Raw genomic sequence first — 16,413 nt, forward strand, 5'->3', positions numbered from 1 at the left:
AAAAAACATTCTCATTCAGAGAAAGGACTTCATAGATCTGGCCTTTTCTCACAATAAGCAAAGTGAAATTATTTCTTTACTTTTGTAATAGTAGCACTGAAACCTCTGGGCAAAAATAACTAGAGTATATGGAATACAAAGAAATTAATCCAATTATTAGATTTGCTTAAATGTTGCAAAACAGGCATCGATCATAAATGAAATATTATGTATTATAGTCTCTAAATAAAGCAGGAGAAAATGAAAACCTGGTGTTCCAAATTGTGATGGGCAGCTAGGGAAGAGCTTCATGCTTTGCCACAGGTATAATTTCAAAGAACCGAATACTCAAAGAAGGACCAAAGCTCAGCATTCCTTTTTTATTCTCATTTTAGGTTATTTACTAACATAAAAAATAGTCACTGAAACTTGCCTCACTGAAGTTTTGGGAACTTGAAATTTCAATTTTAGCATCAAAAGTGTTTTGTGTATGCAACACACTTCCCCAGTGGGTTTGAAAAATTGACAAAAGAAATGTGATCATTACATGACTATAAGAGTTTGCTTGCTTGATGATAACCTGGGGTCAACACCACCAGATATCAGTCTATAAAGATTCCTTTACATACTTTTCAAATGCTCTTGTGATTGATGAGGGTATTAAAAAAACTTTTAAGTGCTGAGATTACAATGAGGGAGAACTAAGCCTTCACTAGTCACAATCCAATCAGACAATGGGCCCTGCATCTCATGCTGTGTAACAAATTATCCCCAGGGGAGCCTGGATGGCTCAGTTGGTTGAACATCTGACTCTAGATTTCTGCTCAGGTTGTGACTGCAGGGTTGTGGGATCAACCCCTCTCTCCCACCCTACCCCCGATGGGCATGGAGCCTGCCTAAGATTCTCACTCTCCCTCTGCCCCTCTCCCCTGCTGTCTGCTCTTTCTCTAGAATTAAAAAAAAAAAAATTATCCCCACATTTAACTGCTTAAAATGACGTGTGTTTATTATCTCACACAATTTCTCAGGACTAGGAATCACAAGATGCCTAGAGGGGGGTTCTGTTTCAAGATCTCTCAAAGGAATGCAGTCAAACTGTCACCTTGGACCACCTAAAGGGGGGAGGATCAATTTCCAAGCTTACTCATGTGATTGTCTACAGGCTTCTGATCTTTGTTAGCTATGGGCTGGACTCTCAGTTCTTTGCCACACAAACCTCTCCACAGGCTGAGTGTCCCCACAACATGATAGCTACTGTCTCCCAAAGTGAATGATCTGAAGGAATCTCAAGGAAGTGATACAACATTATTTCTGCTTTATCCTATTTGCTACCCAGACAAACCATGGTACAGTGTTGGAGGGACAACACAAAGTTGTGAATGCCAGGAGGTGAGGATCATTAGGGCCATCATGAATGGTGGCTACCACAGATCCAGAGCAGATTTTACAACATGGATTCACCTAGAACATGGGTTAAAGTATACCTCCTCTAAAAGCTATTATTTATTATTGGGAACAAATTATATCTGAACCTACTAGTGATCATCCAGAAAGACCACAAGAGGCAAATGGAAAGCTGCTGACATTTCTCTGCCAAAGATACATAATGCCTCTCTGACCTGAGTCTACTAAGTATACTAAGCAATAACAATTCAACTCTTAGTGACACTTCTTATGGGTATTAAGGTTCAAATTTAATTTCAGAAATATGTATGATCTACAATATAGCCTTGAGAAGGGTAAAATATGCAAGGAAGTAATATAAAACAATATGCTGTTAGGTGATTACCAATCATATGCATTTAAGAAGAAGGTTTTAAAACTTGGCTATGAAAGGTTGGAAAACGAGATCTTTCAGCTTTCTTATTTCTCAGCTTGAATAATTTAATTGGATTTATCCAATGACTGCTTTTAGCTTTTGTATTTTGGGTGACAAATAAATCATTTTGCATACTTCTGGTAGTAAATTGCCAGGTAGAGATACTATCATTAGAAATTACTCTTTAAAATTCTTGGCTTTTTGTAAAAGAAATTTCAGATAGTTTTTAATTTCAGAAAGCCTTCTAAAGGGCTCCATATAAATCAGCTGCTTGAAGCTCACAAATCATAAGGTACCTGGCCCAGGCAAAGTAAAAACAGAGTGTAGGGCATAAATAGCTCTACTGAACTTATACAAATAAATAAACAGCCAATTTAAAACCTGATATGATTTTTAATAATTAAATAACTTAGCCATCTGGTTAAGTCAGGACCTATCTGCAGACTAAAAAGGCTATTTAAAAGGCAGAGTAGTGGCAATAGATGACTTTCTCTCTTTCTTAAGACTCCATGTTATCTATGCTTAGACGTATCCTCAGCCCTAGTCAAGGTATGCTCCTAGATGCTCTGCCTTTCAGGGGAGGGAGGGAATTATTGCAGGTCAAGAGATGGTGATTTCTACCTGAGAAGGAAAAGAGCCTGGGTAGTAGTGGGGTGCTGACTTTAACACTCCTTCTTTACCTAAGCTGCATAGTGGAATCAGAGTCTCTGGGGTGAGACTCAGGTGCCAAATGGTTATTAAACTCTCCAGGTGATTTCAATGTGCAGCCAAAGCTGAGGATCTTTGTCTTGGGACAGTGAATCTCATTTCAGCACCCATCAGAATCGTCTGGAGAGCCTGTTAAAGTTACAGAATGCTGGGCCCCATCCTTAGAGTTTCTGATTCACTAGGTCTAGGGTGGGACCCAATAATTTGCATTTTTAACAGGTTCCCAGATGATGCTAATGTTGCTCTTCTACACTTTGACAATCAGTTTTAGAATTATTTAGCTCTTTTATACTTTTACTGGAGTTCAGCTGTGAGTGGGGCGTAGAAGGAAGGGTGAAAATTGGTAAAAGGTGAGGGCAGATGCCACTAGTCTCCCCACTTTCCTAGCCCAATCCCCTTCCAAGCTGAAGGTGAACTGGAATCTACCACTGCATCGTGTCTCCCCTATTTTCTTAGCCTTTATTTTACAGATTGAGAAAATAAAGTTTCTTCAGGGGTCAGCTGAATGGCCGAAAGCTGGTTAGATCACACTTAATCGGACCATTTTAGCTGGGTTCTTGGCTCATTCAAGCCTGCCAACCGCTTCCCCTCTATTCGGTGTACCCTGCTCAGCCCACATTCTCTCCTCCCCTGCCCCGCCCCCAGCGTCCCTGCGTAGCAACGTGCAAGCCGTGCAAGCCGCTGGCCACCGTTCAAAGCGTGAGGGGAGTGGGCCTCGGCAGAGTACCGCGTGCTGCGCAGGCGCGAAGGGGGAGGCACCGGAGCCGCTATCATGGCCTGCGTCAACCCCGTGGTAAGGAGGACCGGCCTGGCCCCTTGGCCTGTGCTCTGTGTAGAGGGAGGGCCGGGCCAGGGATCACGGTGGCCCGGCTCCACACACTCTTTTTTGCTTCCTGGCCCTTCACAGATTTTCAGAAACCCTTTCCCTTAGCGGCTCCGGCTGTGAGGGTCAGTGTTGGAGGAGGTTGATGAGGATCAGTAACTCAGCCGGAAGTTGGGACTGGCCCCCGCAAGAGGAACCGGGGCCTCTCCTCCCTCCTTCTTCACCCACGCTGAGGCTATCTGGAAGAAGTGGTTAGACCTGGAACTCAGATTAACCCTCTTAGTTTCCTCTGTGTTTAGAAAATTCCCAAGTTCAGTTGTGCTCTAACTGCAGTTCTTAATTTTGGTATGGCCATTGTTGATTCTAAGCTATATTATTTATCTGAAATAACAAGTAATGTGATCTAACGTGTTACTGCATATTTTTCGAGTTCTTGCCTACACCCCCCTTCCCCCCCCCCGCCTTTTCCCCATTCTTCATCTTAATACTTAAGTATACAATTGGAATTAAACACCAACATTGTTCTCCTACCCTTAAGAGGTACGTAAACCTCTCAGTGAGAATTGACAGGCTAAATGGCACTTGTGAAACGCTCTGTCACTTTAAAAAACCTGAATTGTAAAAAAACAAGGATTCACCTTTATTTTCAGTTCACCTGAACAACTTCACATTTGGTGAAAGGCAGTGTGCTTGTCCAGCTCTGTTGCTGTTATTTTATGGGTTTCAATGTATACATATGCAGCATAAAAAGGTCCATTTTTAGAGACATGTTATTATTTCAATGTGTGTCTATTTTTTTATGTTAATTATTTTAAGATATGTCAGGCTTGAATATAAGCTTACCATGTATACCATTTTATCTGATGATGAACCCCAAGGAAGGTGTGAGTGTTTTCTTTTAAATTGACAAGAGGTTAAGATGAATTTCCTGGACTATACATAGTTTTAATAAAGGTAGCAGGGAAAGAGTATAAAATCTAACTGTAGTTCCAGAAGAGAAAGTATGTTCAATACCTATTTTGCTTTTGAAAAATTGTGTTCTAATGGGTTATTTTTGATGCCCTCTTATACTCTGAGGGTGGATCTTAAAAGAAATTTTTAGCCCCCAAGAGTTTTTTTTCTTGCTTTAAATGTGATCACACTAGCTGGAACTAACATTGAAGCATCAATTTAGTATGCCTTTGTCAGGGTAAACTGTTTTAAAAGAAGCAACTAATCTAGGGCACTTAATCTTAATGGATATGCCTGTGAATAATGTATTATTTAAATGTTATTGATTGGCCTATTCATAAGCTTATCCTGGATGTTTAAAAGGATTAAAGACCTAGCTACTCTTGGTGTGAGTAGGAGTATTTAGAGTATTCACTGGGTAGTATGAAAGAGCAGTCCTAGAATGTCAGAGTTTTTATCGCCACAGTCTTGTGGAAGGCTATAATTCATTCATGTCCTCCTTAGTTTCTGTTATGACTCCATTTTGGTGCAGTTGCACTTTTCCTTGGTAGTGGTTCAGAATATTTTTTTGGACTACATATATTTTGGAAGTGGGATAGGCTTTGGTTACTCTATTGTAAGTGCTCATTTCAATCTTTTATTTTTGTTATTTTAGTTTTTTTAATGTTTATTTTTGAGAGAGAGACAGAGAGCGAGTGGGGGAGGGCAGAGAGCGAGAGAGAGGGACACAGATTTCGAAGCAGGCTCCAGGCTCTGAGCGGTCAGCACAGAGCCGGATGCGGGGCTCGAACCCACGAACCGTGAGATCATGACCTGAGCCGAAGTTGAACGCTTAACTGACTGAGCCACCCAGGTGCCCCAAGTGCTCATTTCAATCTTATGACTTGCAGTTTACATTTGTGGAAGTAATCTAGTGAACTTTAAAAAAAGCTACTTTGGCCTCTGAGAAAAAAGTAAATTGAAGACAGAAGGTTGATTTCCATCTGCTTTAAATTAACTTCCCTTTTTAAAAGGCGGAGTGGGGGTTAAATTCTGACAGAAAAATCAAGTAACCCAACTGTAACCTAACATCTTGATAAGATTATTATCTCATATTTGATTGTAGTCCTGTAAGTCAGCCTCGTAGATAGAATGAGGCTATGGGTCAGAAGCTGACAATTTATGGACAGCTGAAGCTATATTGAGAGTAGATTGCACCAGTAAATATCCTTATGGTGGTTTTTCTTTAAACCATAAGAAAATGTACACTGCATGTCTTTTTAAGGCTGAATACATTCAAACTTGGGAGTTTAAAACTTTAACAATTGCTTTTATTTAGCCTAAACTCTATAGATCTGTAATTGAAGATGTAATTGAAGGAGTGCGGGATCTATTTGCTGAAGAAGGTATAGAGGAGCAAGTTTTAAAAGTCTTGAAGCAGGTTTGTAGACAATACAAGTTTCCTTTTTTGTTGTTTTTTCATCTTAAGAAACTGATAAATTATAGTTTTAACCCCTTAATTGTTTAACCCCTTAATTGCCATCAGCTGACATTTTGTGTTTTTAAATGTTTATTTTTAAGAGTACAAGAAAGGGAGAGGCAAAGAGAAGGGGGACAGAGGATCTGAAGTGGGCTCTGTGCTGACAGCAGCCAGCCCGATGTAGGGCTCGAACTCACAGACTGTGAGATCATGACCTGAGCTGAAGTCGGAGCCACCCAGGCGCCCCTGAACTAACAATTTTTTTTTTGAGCTAACAATTTTTTAAAAAATTAAAAAGAAAAAATATCTTAATGTTTTATTTATTTTTAAAAAGCAAACATTTTTGTCTCTGCAGCTCTGGGAAACAAAGGTTTTGCAGTCTAAAGCAACAGAAGACTTCTTCAGAAATAGTACACATTCACCTGTGTTCACCCTTCAGTTGCCAAACAGCTTGCACCAAACGTTACAGTCATCAACAGGTTGGATACAGCTAGTAAATTAGTACTGTTTGGATTTTTCAGAACGAATTCTCATTTGGTGGTGGTTTTGAATTAGGGTTATTTTCTTAAGGTGAGAGGGCTTGGACCTCAAAATCATTACTATTAAATAAACAATAAATCGTCACTGCATGTAATTATTGGCAACAAAAATTAGGTTATTCAAACTAGTTGTTTTTTTTTTTTTAATATTAAAGTCTGCAGAGGTGACCAAGTGTTACTTTGGAGGAACAAGTTACATAGTTGATGGGCTATTGTGAGTATCCATTGGTTATTTCAGAGAATTTGATTGGGTTGAGTCACGGAACAACCCAGCCACCATTGCTGAAAAAGCAGAGGGAAAGATGGGTTGTTCCATGGTTGTGAATTCTTTCTCTCTTGCTTGTATAAATTATAAATCTGCTATTGTTTTGGAAGCAAAATGGAGAGTTAAGAAGAATATAGAGGTTATTCAGACTACCTCACTGTTTTGGATATTATATAATGGCTAGAAATGCACCTTGCGCACTTTGTCTTTATTCTTGGACTTCATCTAAGCCTCTGCTTTTAAGGGAAATAATTTTCCATATTATATATATATCCATTTAAACTGGAAAAAAAGTAGCTAAGAAAAGATAAACAATGCTGTGATATCTTTCTATCCTTTATTCTTTTCTGATTCTTACAATTTTTATGCTATCCTAATGTGTGTATATGTATATGTCTGCATGCAGACACACACAGACATGGGTTTTACTGTGTTTAGCTGAAATTAAATAGATCAGTGTCTGCAAGAAGCAAGGGTAGATTTTGGATTAGATTGTCAGTAATAACTAGGTTGTTCATTGCATCCTTGGGAAAATTCCAAAGAAAATCAAATGGACCAAGGTGAAGAGAAAATAGTAGGGAGGCTAGTACCTTCTTTATGACAAAACAAGAGAATTTAAGTGTGGCAGCAATTATAACTTAAAAAGTAAGTTAATAATATTGAATTACCAAACATAGATTTTATCTAATGCTATGCTTATAAAGTATAACTTTGCTTTATAAGAATTAACCATGGCAGTTTTAATTACCAAGTTGAAGCACTGAAACATTTTACATCAGTTACTAGGTTTTGGTTATGCTTCTGTTTTTAACTTAACTATTTTATTAGGTCATCCCTTTTATTTCTCTATTGAAATAACATTCTTTATTCTTTACTGAAGAACTTTAAAGATTTTTTACCCAGGAGCGACTTGGAGAGTGGCCAGCGTGGAGGAGTAAAAGACTGGACTGTCTTTTATCAAAAGCAGTTAACACTTTACAGGTTCTTTGTCATTCAAAATTGCAATACTTGATTTTGCCGCAAGATGGTAATATTACCAGTGATTTAAATCACAAAATAGTCTTGCAACTAATATGTCTGTCTGGCTTTCACTCAGCACTTGATTCTTATTCTGTCTTGAGAGTTAGAATAATAGAAATAATTACATTTAAACAAGACAGTTTTTATTCTCTTCTACATCATTTTGTAATGAAAAGGTTTAGGAGGAAGTACATGGATCCTTTAAAAATGCATTACAGGCCTTGTTTTTATCCCCCTTCATTTCTAGGTTTCCTACAATAAAATTCTTGAAGTAAATAGCCTTGTAAAATTGAAGTACTTCTTAATTATACCTTCTCATTGTGTGCTTTTAAAGGCCCGATTAAAATAACCTAAACTAACTTACTTCTGCAACCTTTTTGTCTCTTGATAACAAGTTCAAATTAAATCTACAATGGAGTAAGTCATTTGCCTTTGTTCCATCTTTAGAGCTTTTTGCCCTGTCATATTTTCTTTGACTGTATTATCCATTTGCTTAATAATTTCCTGTATCTTCAATTATCAACCTTTTTTTGGGTCTCAGGACCCCTTTGTACTTTTAAAATTGAGGGCCTCAAAGAACTTTTTTTTTTTTTTAACGGAAGTTGTAAATATATGTTTACCATATCAGAAATTAAAGCTGAGAAATTTAGGGGTACGTGAGTGGCTCACTTGGTTGTGTCTGACTCTTGATCTCAGCTCAGGTCTTGATCTCAGGGTAGTAAGTTCAGTATGGAGCCTACTTAAAAAAATAAAGCTGAGAAATTTTTAAAAAATGTTGGTTTATAATAAAAAAATTGATCATATGTTAACATAACATATATTTGTTAGCAGTAAGCATTTTCCAGAATAAAAAATGTTTAATGACAGGAGTGGTGTTACTTTACTTTTCTGCAAATGTCTTTAATATCTCATATCTATATCTGAATTCAATCTGTTGTGATATATGGTTTTGGCTAAAGTATATGAAGAAAACCTAGCTTCCCACAGATGTATAATTGGAAAAAGAGGAGTATTTTAATAGCATTTTCAGATAACTTGATAGTACACTAAAACTCCACAAGTGGTAGTTTCTGAGAGCTTAGCTGCAGGGTGGAATCTGAAACTTGACCAAAAGACTTTTTTGTAATGTTAAAGTTCACTGGTGTGTCTTACACTTTGAATGGCTCTTGAACCTGTGTGTAATTTTGTAACATACATTGGTTATTTGGAAAAAATTGGTTCACTGAGTTACGCATTTGAAATATTGTTCCTTATGCAAGGTAAAAAAATCATATTAATATCTCCACATTTCATCAGAAAAGTGTTTAAATATTGGGAAGCTATCAAGCTCACTGTGGTGGCTGTAAGGTTTTCAGAATTGAGATTTGGGGATGAAACTTTGAATTTTATCATTGTCAAATACTGTCCGTTTCGTCAAGGTGATGGACACACTTAGTTCATTTTCAAAAAATGTCTGCCAGATATCCATGTCTGAATAACTGTAGTTTGTGTCAGTTATTCTTTCAAGCAAAACAGTGTTTAACACAAAGAGGCTAGATTACAGCTCCCAGCTTAAATAAAAGCACCAGTGCTTTTCCGTGTACTTCCATGTACTGGTGGATGCTGCAGAAATGCTTTATGTGTTCTTCCCCTTTCATCCCACAGAATATTAAAGGGATGTATACTCGGGTGTTGAAATTTCATAAAAATAATTGCTTATGGTTGCATTAAGGAACTTCTTTAGTTGAACAGTTTTATTGTTATTATTTTTGTCTTTTTTACTGTGAGTGAATGGCAGTGGAGAATAAATACAGTGGCCAGGTCAGGTTTGGTGCTGCTGCCTTAATTCATGCTAATGTGCCTTCACTTTTACTCATCAGTGCTTTGCTCTGTAAGTGCAAGTGGCAACAAAAAACAAAATTTAGTGAGAAATGAATAAAAATGAAATTTTTATTGTTTTGGTATTATACAAATAATTTTGACTTTGTGGACAACGTAAAAGGGTCTCATGGACCCCCAAGGGTTTGCACAGTCTAATTTGTGAACTGCTGTTCTATTTTTAGGGTGATTATATATAGTTTAAAATCCACTTTTTAAAAAAGACATAATTTTTTTCAGAACTTTACATTGGCGACAAATTTAGGAGAAGGGGTAGAGATTTCTCCTACACCTTTTAGCCCCATTCATGCATAGTCTCTTCAGTTATCAACATTCCCCCACCAGAGTGGCACATTTGTTACAATTGATGAACCCACACTGACACATCATAAACACCCAGAGTCCATAGTTTATATTATCATTCTTGGTTTTTCATGTCTTATGTGTTTAGCAAATTTATAATGACCTGTATCCATCATTATAGTATCACACAGAGTATTTTCATTTTCCGGGAAATCTGTGCTCCCCCTGTTCATCCTTTCCTGCCACACCGGCTCAGGGCAACCATTGATATTTTTACTATTTCCATAGTTTTGCCTTTTTCAGAATGTCCTATTGTTGGAATCATGTAGTATGTAGCCTTTCCAGATTGGCTTATTTCGCTTAGTAATATGACTTTAGGATTCCCTCATGTCTTTTCAAGCTTGATAGCTCATTTCTTTTCAGCACTGGGTAATATTCCATTGTCTGGATATGTCACTGTTAAATTGTTCACCTACTGAAGCACATCTTGGTTGCTTGCTGCCAAGTTTTGGCAGTTAGGAATAAAGCTGCTGTAAGCATCTGTGTGGAGGTTTCTGTGTGGATGTAAGTTTTCAACTCCCCAAGAGAGTGATTGCTAGGTTGTATGCTTAGATTTATAAGCAACCACCAAATTGTCTTCCAAAGTGACTGTACCATTTTACATTCCCACCAGCAATAGTGAGAGTTCTTATTGATCGAGATTCCTGCCAACGTCTGGTGTTATCGATGTTCTTGACTTTGTCCATGCTAATAGGGATGTAGTGGTATCTCATTGTTTTAATTTGCATTTCCTTGATGACATATGATATGGAGCACCTTCTTATTTGCCATTTGTATATTCTTTGGTGAAGTGTCTGTTTAGGTCTTTGGCCCATTTTTTAATTTGTTTGTTGTAGTTGAGTTTTAAGAGTTCTTTGTGTATTTTGGATAACAGCCCATTATCAGATAAGTATTTTGCATTTTTTCCAACCTTTGGCTTTTCAGATTATCCTGACGTTGTCTTTTGCAAAGGAGCTTAAAAATTTTTTTTAAGTGTATTTATTTATTTTGAGAGAGAGAGAGAATATGAATCCCAAGCAGACTCCACACTGTCAGCATGGAGCCCAGCGCTGGGCTCCCAACTCATGAACTGTGAGATCATGACCTGAGCTGAAAGCAATCAAGAGTTGGCCACTTGACTGACTGAGCCACCCAGGCGTCACAGAGTTTTAAATTTTAATGAAGCCCTGCTTATCAGTTATTTCTTTCATGGATTGTGCCTTCAATGTTTCATCTAAAAAGTCTTTGCCATGTGGTCATCTAAATTTTCTTCCATCTTGTAGGAATTTTGTAGTTTTGCATTTTACATTTATGTCTGATCTATTTTCAGTTAATTTTTGTGAAGGGTATAAAGTCTGTGTCTAGTTTCAATTTTTTGCATTGGATGGCCACTTGTTACAGCACCATTTGTTGAAGAGATTATCTTTTTGCCACTGTATTGCCTTGGCTCCTTTGTTAAAGACCAGTTGACCATATTTAGGTGGATCAGTTTCTTGGCTCTCTGTTCTGTTCCATTGATCTATTTGTTCTTTTTCCAGTGCCAACACTGTCTTGATTGTTGCAGCGCTCTAATAAGTCATGAAGTGGGGTATTATCAGTCCTCCAACTTTGTTTTCCTCTTTGAATGTCATATTGGCTATTCTGAGTCTTTGCCTGTAATCCATTTTTGAGAGAGAAATGGGATTCCATTAATAATAACCTCAGAATAATAGGTATGTACTAGGACTATCCTGGGTAAACTGGGACATGGAGTCACTTGGTCTATGCCCTATTTCTAGGGCAGTTCAAATCAGTTTGTGCTATTTGGTATTCATGTTACACAGTCTTTTTGCTGAAACTCATTAGTCATTTGGGGGAGCAAGAATAGGAAAAATAGGAATTTTGAGAAGTTTGTCATGGCTTTCATCTTTGAGCATCAAAACTCCCAAACTTCAGGTACAAACTATATTTCCAGTTGTTCCTGAACTTAAATCTGGTGAAAATTTCAGCAGTGCTGTTGGTTCTTGATGTGATTTGCGTTAGAATATTCAGTTTGGTTGTCAGGAGACATGCATATGGTAATGAGTAGTGACAAAGAAGAAGATAGACCAGTCTTTGCACTTCCTGAGTCCTGTGACTTGGATATTAAGATTAGGAATGGTTCAAAGCAGGACCAAGGATTATGAAATTACTAACTGCCTTAAAGTATCAAAAACTTCTTAGTGTATAGGAAAAAATACACTAGTAATGTTATTATGTAATATTATCTTTTTACAGAATTTCTTAAATTACATTTGTGGGATTGAATTATTTCTATGTTGTAAAGCCTATTGTTTGGGAAATCTAATATCTCTAGAATATATACATGAAGACCAAAATTCTGACATTTAGTTTTAATTAAGAACACATATTCACTTAAAACTTAATTGGTTATTGAAAACATCTTGACTATTTTAAAAAGCATGTTTCAGGCACATATAATAGTATATATAATTTGTGCAAGTATGTAAATGGTGCATTTAGTATCAAAATTAAGTAGGAGCAGTATGAAACTTCTCTATAAAACTGTTCAATGCTTTTATTCTGAAAGCTATAAAGAAACTCTTAAAACTCTCTTTTGGCTCTGTTTGATTTATGTAAGTATAGAAAAGTATCCTTTAGGATTTATTGCAAGGTATTTAAAAGAGGGGGATTGTTGCTATTTTTCCTCAAGAAATTCATTTAATTGCTTCAGACAGTGTATTAACAGATTTTTGTTTCCTCTCAGGCTGTGGCTTCAGCTGTACCAGCTTAAGCTTCGCTTACTTCAGCTAATTAAGACTAATACCATTGTGTTCCTGCCCCACCACTTCTTTCTAATTTAGCCTTTCTAAAAGAATGCCTGTTAATAAGCAAAGCCATAGATGAACGGAGGATAAAAATAATTTTCTACTTCATTAATCCTCAATCTCTGTAGCTTCACTTCTGTTGTCTCAATGTGGGAAGGATGGTTAGTTTAAAAAATATTTGCTCTTCTGAACTCCTTTGTTTATTATGGAGCCGTTCTAGTGTCAGAAGCAGATCTTTGGGACAATTTAATGTGGTGTGTGAAAAAAGAACCTAATAAACATTACATTTAATACATGTGCTGCATAAACATGCTAAGGTGTTGTTATTTTTATTAAAGAAAAGGCAGAGTGATATTCTAAGAGTCACGTTCAGCTAAAATGACCCTTGAGGCAAAGTTTAAGGTTACTTTGGTCAATCGAGGTCTTTCTGTTGGAGTTACTATTTGTTCTTTACACTTACTTTTTTAATGCTTACATTCACAATCATTAGGCCAGCCTTTTAGCTGGATTATAAATAAAGGGATAGCCAAGAAAATTGGTAGATAATAAAGAAAAGATATATGAGATGGCAACTTTAATGCAGGTTAGGTTGGTGTTCTCCTAAGAATTTGTCCTCTTGTAATTTTCTTAGTAGCCATACTTGTTTCATGCAAAGACTTCTGGAAACATGTTCTTAATCATTTTTCTTAAAACTGTGTAGCTGTGCAGGCTTTATTTGGCCAAAGAATTGTAAATCACTTTTGATGAAATAAATGAATTGGAAATCCTTTTTTTTTTTTATGTTTGTTTATTTTTTTTAATGTTTATTTATTTTGAGACACAGAGAGACAGAGCATGAACGGGGGAGGGTCAGAGAGAGAGGGAGACACAGAATCTGAAGCAGGCTCCAGGCTCTGAGCTGTCAGCACAGAGCCCGACGCGGGGCTCGAACTCACAGACCGTGAGATCATGACCTGAGCCGAAGTTGGATGCTTAACCGACTGAGCCACCCAGGCGCCCCTGTTTATTTATTTTGAGAGAAAGAGTGAGCGAGTAAGCATGAGTGCATACATGAGTGGGGGAGGGGCAGAGAGAGAGGGAGAGAGAGAGAATCCTCAGCAGGCTCCACACTGTTAGCATAGAGCCCATCGCAGGGCTCCATCTCATGAACCGTGAGATCATGACCTGAGCTGAAATCGAGAGTCAGCTGCTTAACTGACTGAGCCACTTAGGCACCTCTGGAAATTCTTTGGAATCTGTAAAATTTGTAATGGTTTATGTTGGGGTACACAATTTTGCTCAATAGTGTAGTCTTTGGAAATGTGCTACTTGAATGAATAGTACTTTTCCTTCCCAATGAAAAGTTATAGAGATTTAGAGTTATACTGACTTAATAAAAACAGCCTAAGTATTTTCTTATGGGGTTCTATACTACGGTATACTTGATTACAATGAGATATTTTCTTTTGGTACTTAAAATAGGTTAGTTATAAAGTCTTTATCTGAAGCTGTTGGAGAAAAATATAATTAAATTAAATATAATTCTTTTACCTCCCTTGGAATTAGGAAGTTTGGATTCACCATGGTCAAACATGTTAGTGATGGAAAACATTTTTAAAAATAAGCTAGACTTAGCAATTTTATTAATTTGGTAAATTGTAATGGATGTATAATGTTTATTTTTTTTTCTATGCAGCATCATTAGTTATTCCTGCTGGTAGACCTCTTGCCAGTTTTACTACAGCAGAACTGGTATGTAGCTTATTAAGGATATATTTTTAAATGTATGCTTCATTTTTAGCGAATGGTATCAGAATGCTGGGCATGGATATAATTCATATTCCCTCAGGTGAATGAGAAAGGGTGTAGTAAGGGATGGGGAGACAGGACTTCTGTAACATGGATGTTGCAAAAACTCTGTAGTTCCAGAATTGACGTTTTCTTTATCAACTCTTCCTGTCTTCCAGGGTAGTTGTTAGCATCTGCCACGGTTAGGAAATTTCTGAAGTTAAATTCTATGGAGTTTTAACACACCATTAATGTTCTATACCAGATAGATCCTAAATGGATGATCTTGATGTTTTATTTTCTGATTTTTTTTTTTTTTTTTTTTTACCCAAGTTGAGCCACATAATAATTCTTTTTATTTGAGTGGAATATTTTGGTCATTTTTTACCTTTCTGTTGTAGAGGTTTAGAGTATAGGATCCCCCCCCCCCCAAGATTTGGGGCAGAAAATTAAATTACAACTTGTATCTAGAAAATTGAGTAGTTTTCAGGTGGAGAAAAATAGCACTTTTTCTCTTCCATGGTTCTGATGGTATATAATCTACTGTTTTTCATTTTCTTTCAGCCCACTTTCTGAGGCAAAAGGTTTGGTGGGCCATTAATTTCCATTTCTTCATTAAAAACAAAGCCATAGGCCTTACTAGGATTTTTGGGAAGAATGGTGCTGCTTTTGATAAGAGACCAATGAAAAATATCTCTGCCTTTGAAATTTTTGGAACTACTTTTTCTCCTGATTAAAGAAACAATATACTGTAAACAGTAAAAACAGATTTATAAAGTAAAAAGTAAAAGAGCCCTGCAGTATTGTACCCCAAAGACAACTGTTTTAACTGTTTAATGTATATCCATCTAGCTACTCAATTTTCTACATACAGGTTGTAATTTAATTTTCTGCCCCAAATCTTATACTCTAAACCTCTACAACAGAAAGGTAAAAAATGGCCAAAATATTCCACTCAAATAAAAAGAATTATTATGTGGCTCAACTCGGGTAAAAAAAAAAATAAAACATCAAGATCATCCATTTAGGATCTACTTGGTATAGAACATCTAACCTTCTTTGATGAAAGTTAAATTAATTTTCAGGGTAAAAGTAGGCTTAATCTCTGTACTGTTTCTGTAATTTTTAAAAAAATGTTTATATTCAAGAAGAGAGAGAGTGAGAGAGCATGAGCAGGGGAGAGGCAGAGAAATAGGGACAGAATCTGAAGCAGACTCCAAGCTGCAAGCTGTCAGCACAGAGCCTGATGCAGGGCTTGAACCCACTAGCAGTGAAATCATGACCTGATCCTAAGTCAGAGGCTCAACCCACTGAGCCACCCAGGTGCCCCTGTAATTTTTTTTTTTTTTTTTTTAGTAATATAGATGGATCTTTATTCACTGCCAGTTAAATATTGATTAACCATAGTGGATATATCACAGTTTCATTAAGCTTTTGTTAATGGACATTTAAATTATTTCGTTTTTTGGGGCGCCTGGGTGGCGCAGTCGGTTAAGCGTCCGACTTCAGCCAGGTCACGATCTCGCGGTCCGTGAGTTCGAGCCCCGCGTCGGGCTCTGGGCTGATGGCTCAGAGCCTGGAGCCTGTTTCCGATTCTGTGTCTCCCTCTCTCTCTGCCCCTCCCCCGTTCATGCTCTGTCTCTCTCTGTCCCAAAAAAAATAAACGTTGAAAAAAAAATTAAAAAAAAAATAAAATAAAATAAATTATTTCGTTTTTTTCTAGTATAACATTCCATTGATTATACTTGTAGATCTGTTTTTGTGAATTTGCATGACAATCAGGTAATCAGGGTATATTCCTAGAAGTGGAATTTTTGGGTCAAAGATTATGCGTGTTTTAACTTCGTTATGTATTGCAAAATTGCCCTCCAAAAGGATGGCACACACACACTCATGTAAGCAGTGGTCTGAGAAAAGTGCTTTTTATCACGTACTTACCAACATTGAATGTTGTACTTCAGTCTTTTTAAATATTTGCATGTCTGGTAGGCAAAAACTTTTTTGTCTTTTGATTTAGTATTAAAAAAATGGAAAACCGAGGTTTAATTATTCTAAAATAAAAATTCTGCACTATTGT

At 37.0% G+C, this 16,413-nt stretch overlaps 1 protein-coding gene across 2 annotated transcripts in view; it reads left to right on the plus strand.

The window, feature by feature from the left end:
- The first annotated feature begins 3,278 nt into the window (after window positions 1-3,278).
- Window positions 3,279-16,413, plus strand: part of GTF2A1L (general transcription factor IIA subunit 1 like) — a 42,741-nt gene continuing 29,606 nt past the window's right edge. The window contains exons 1-4 of one of the 2 annotated variants that reach the window (XM_047069731.1): window positions 3,279-3,299; window positions 5,599-5,700; window positions 6,095-6,218; window positions 14,245-14,300. In XM_047069731.1, coding sequence (XP_046925687.1) covers window positions 3,279-3,299; window positions 5,599-5,700; window positions 6,095-6,218; window positions 14,245-14,300 — 303 coding nt within the window. The remainder of the gene's footprint in view (window positions 3,300-5,598; window positions 5,701-6,094; window positions 6,219-14,244; window positions 14,301-16,413) is intronic. The other variant, XM_047069732.1, reaches the window with a different exon arrangement.

Source organism: Lynx rufus, unplaced genomic scaffold, assembly GCF_022079265.1.
Source record: "Lynx rufus isolate CCGP_SWC_20201006 ecotype Redwood Valley unplaced genomic scaffold, mLynRuf1.p SCAF_8, whole genome shotgun sequence".
NCBI classification, from domain to species: Eukaryota; Metazoa; Chordata; class Mammalia; order Carnivora; family Felidae; genus Lynx; species Lynx rufus.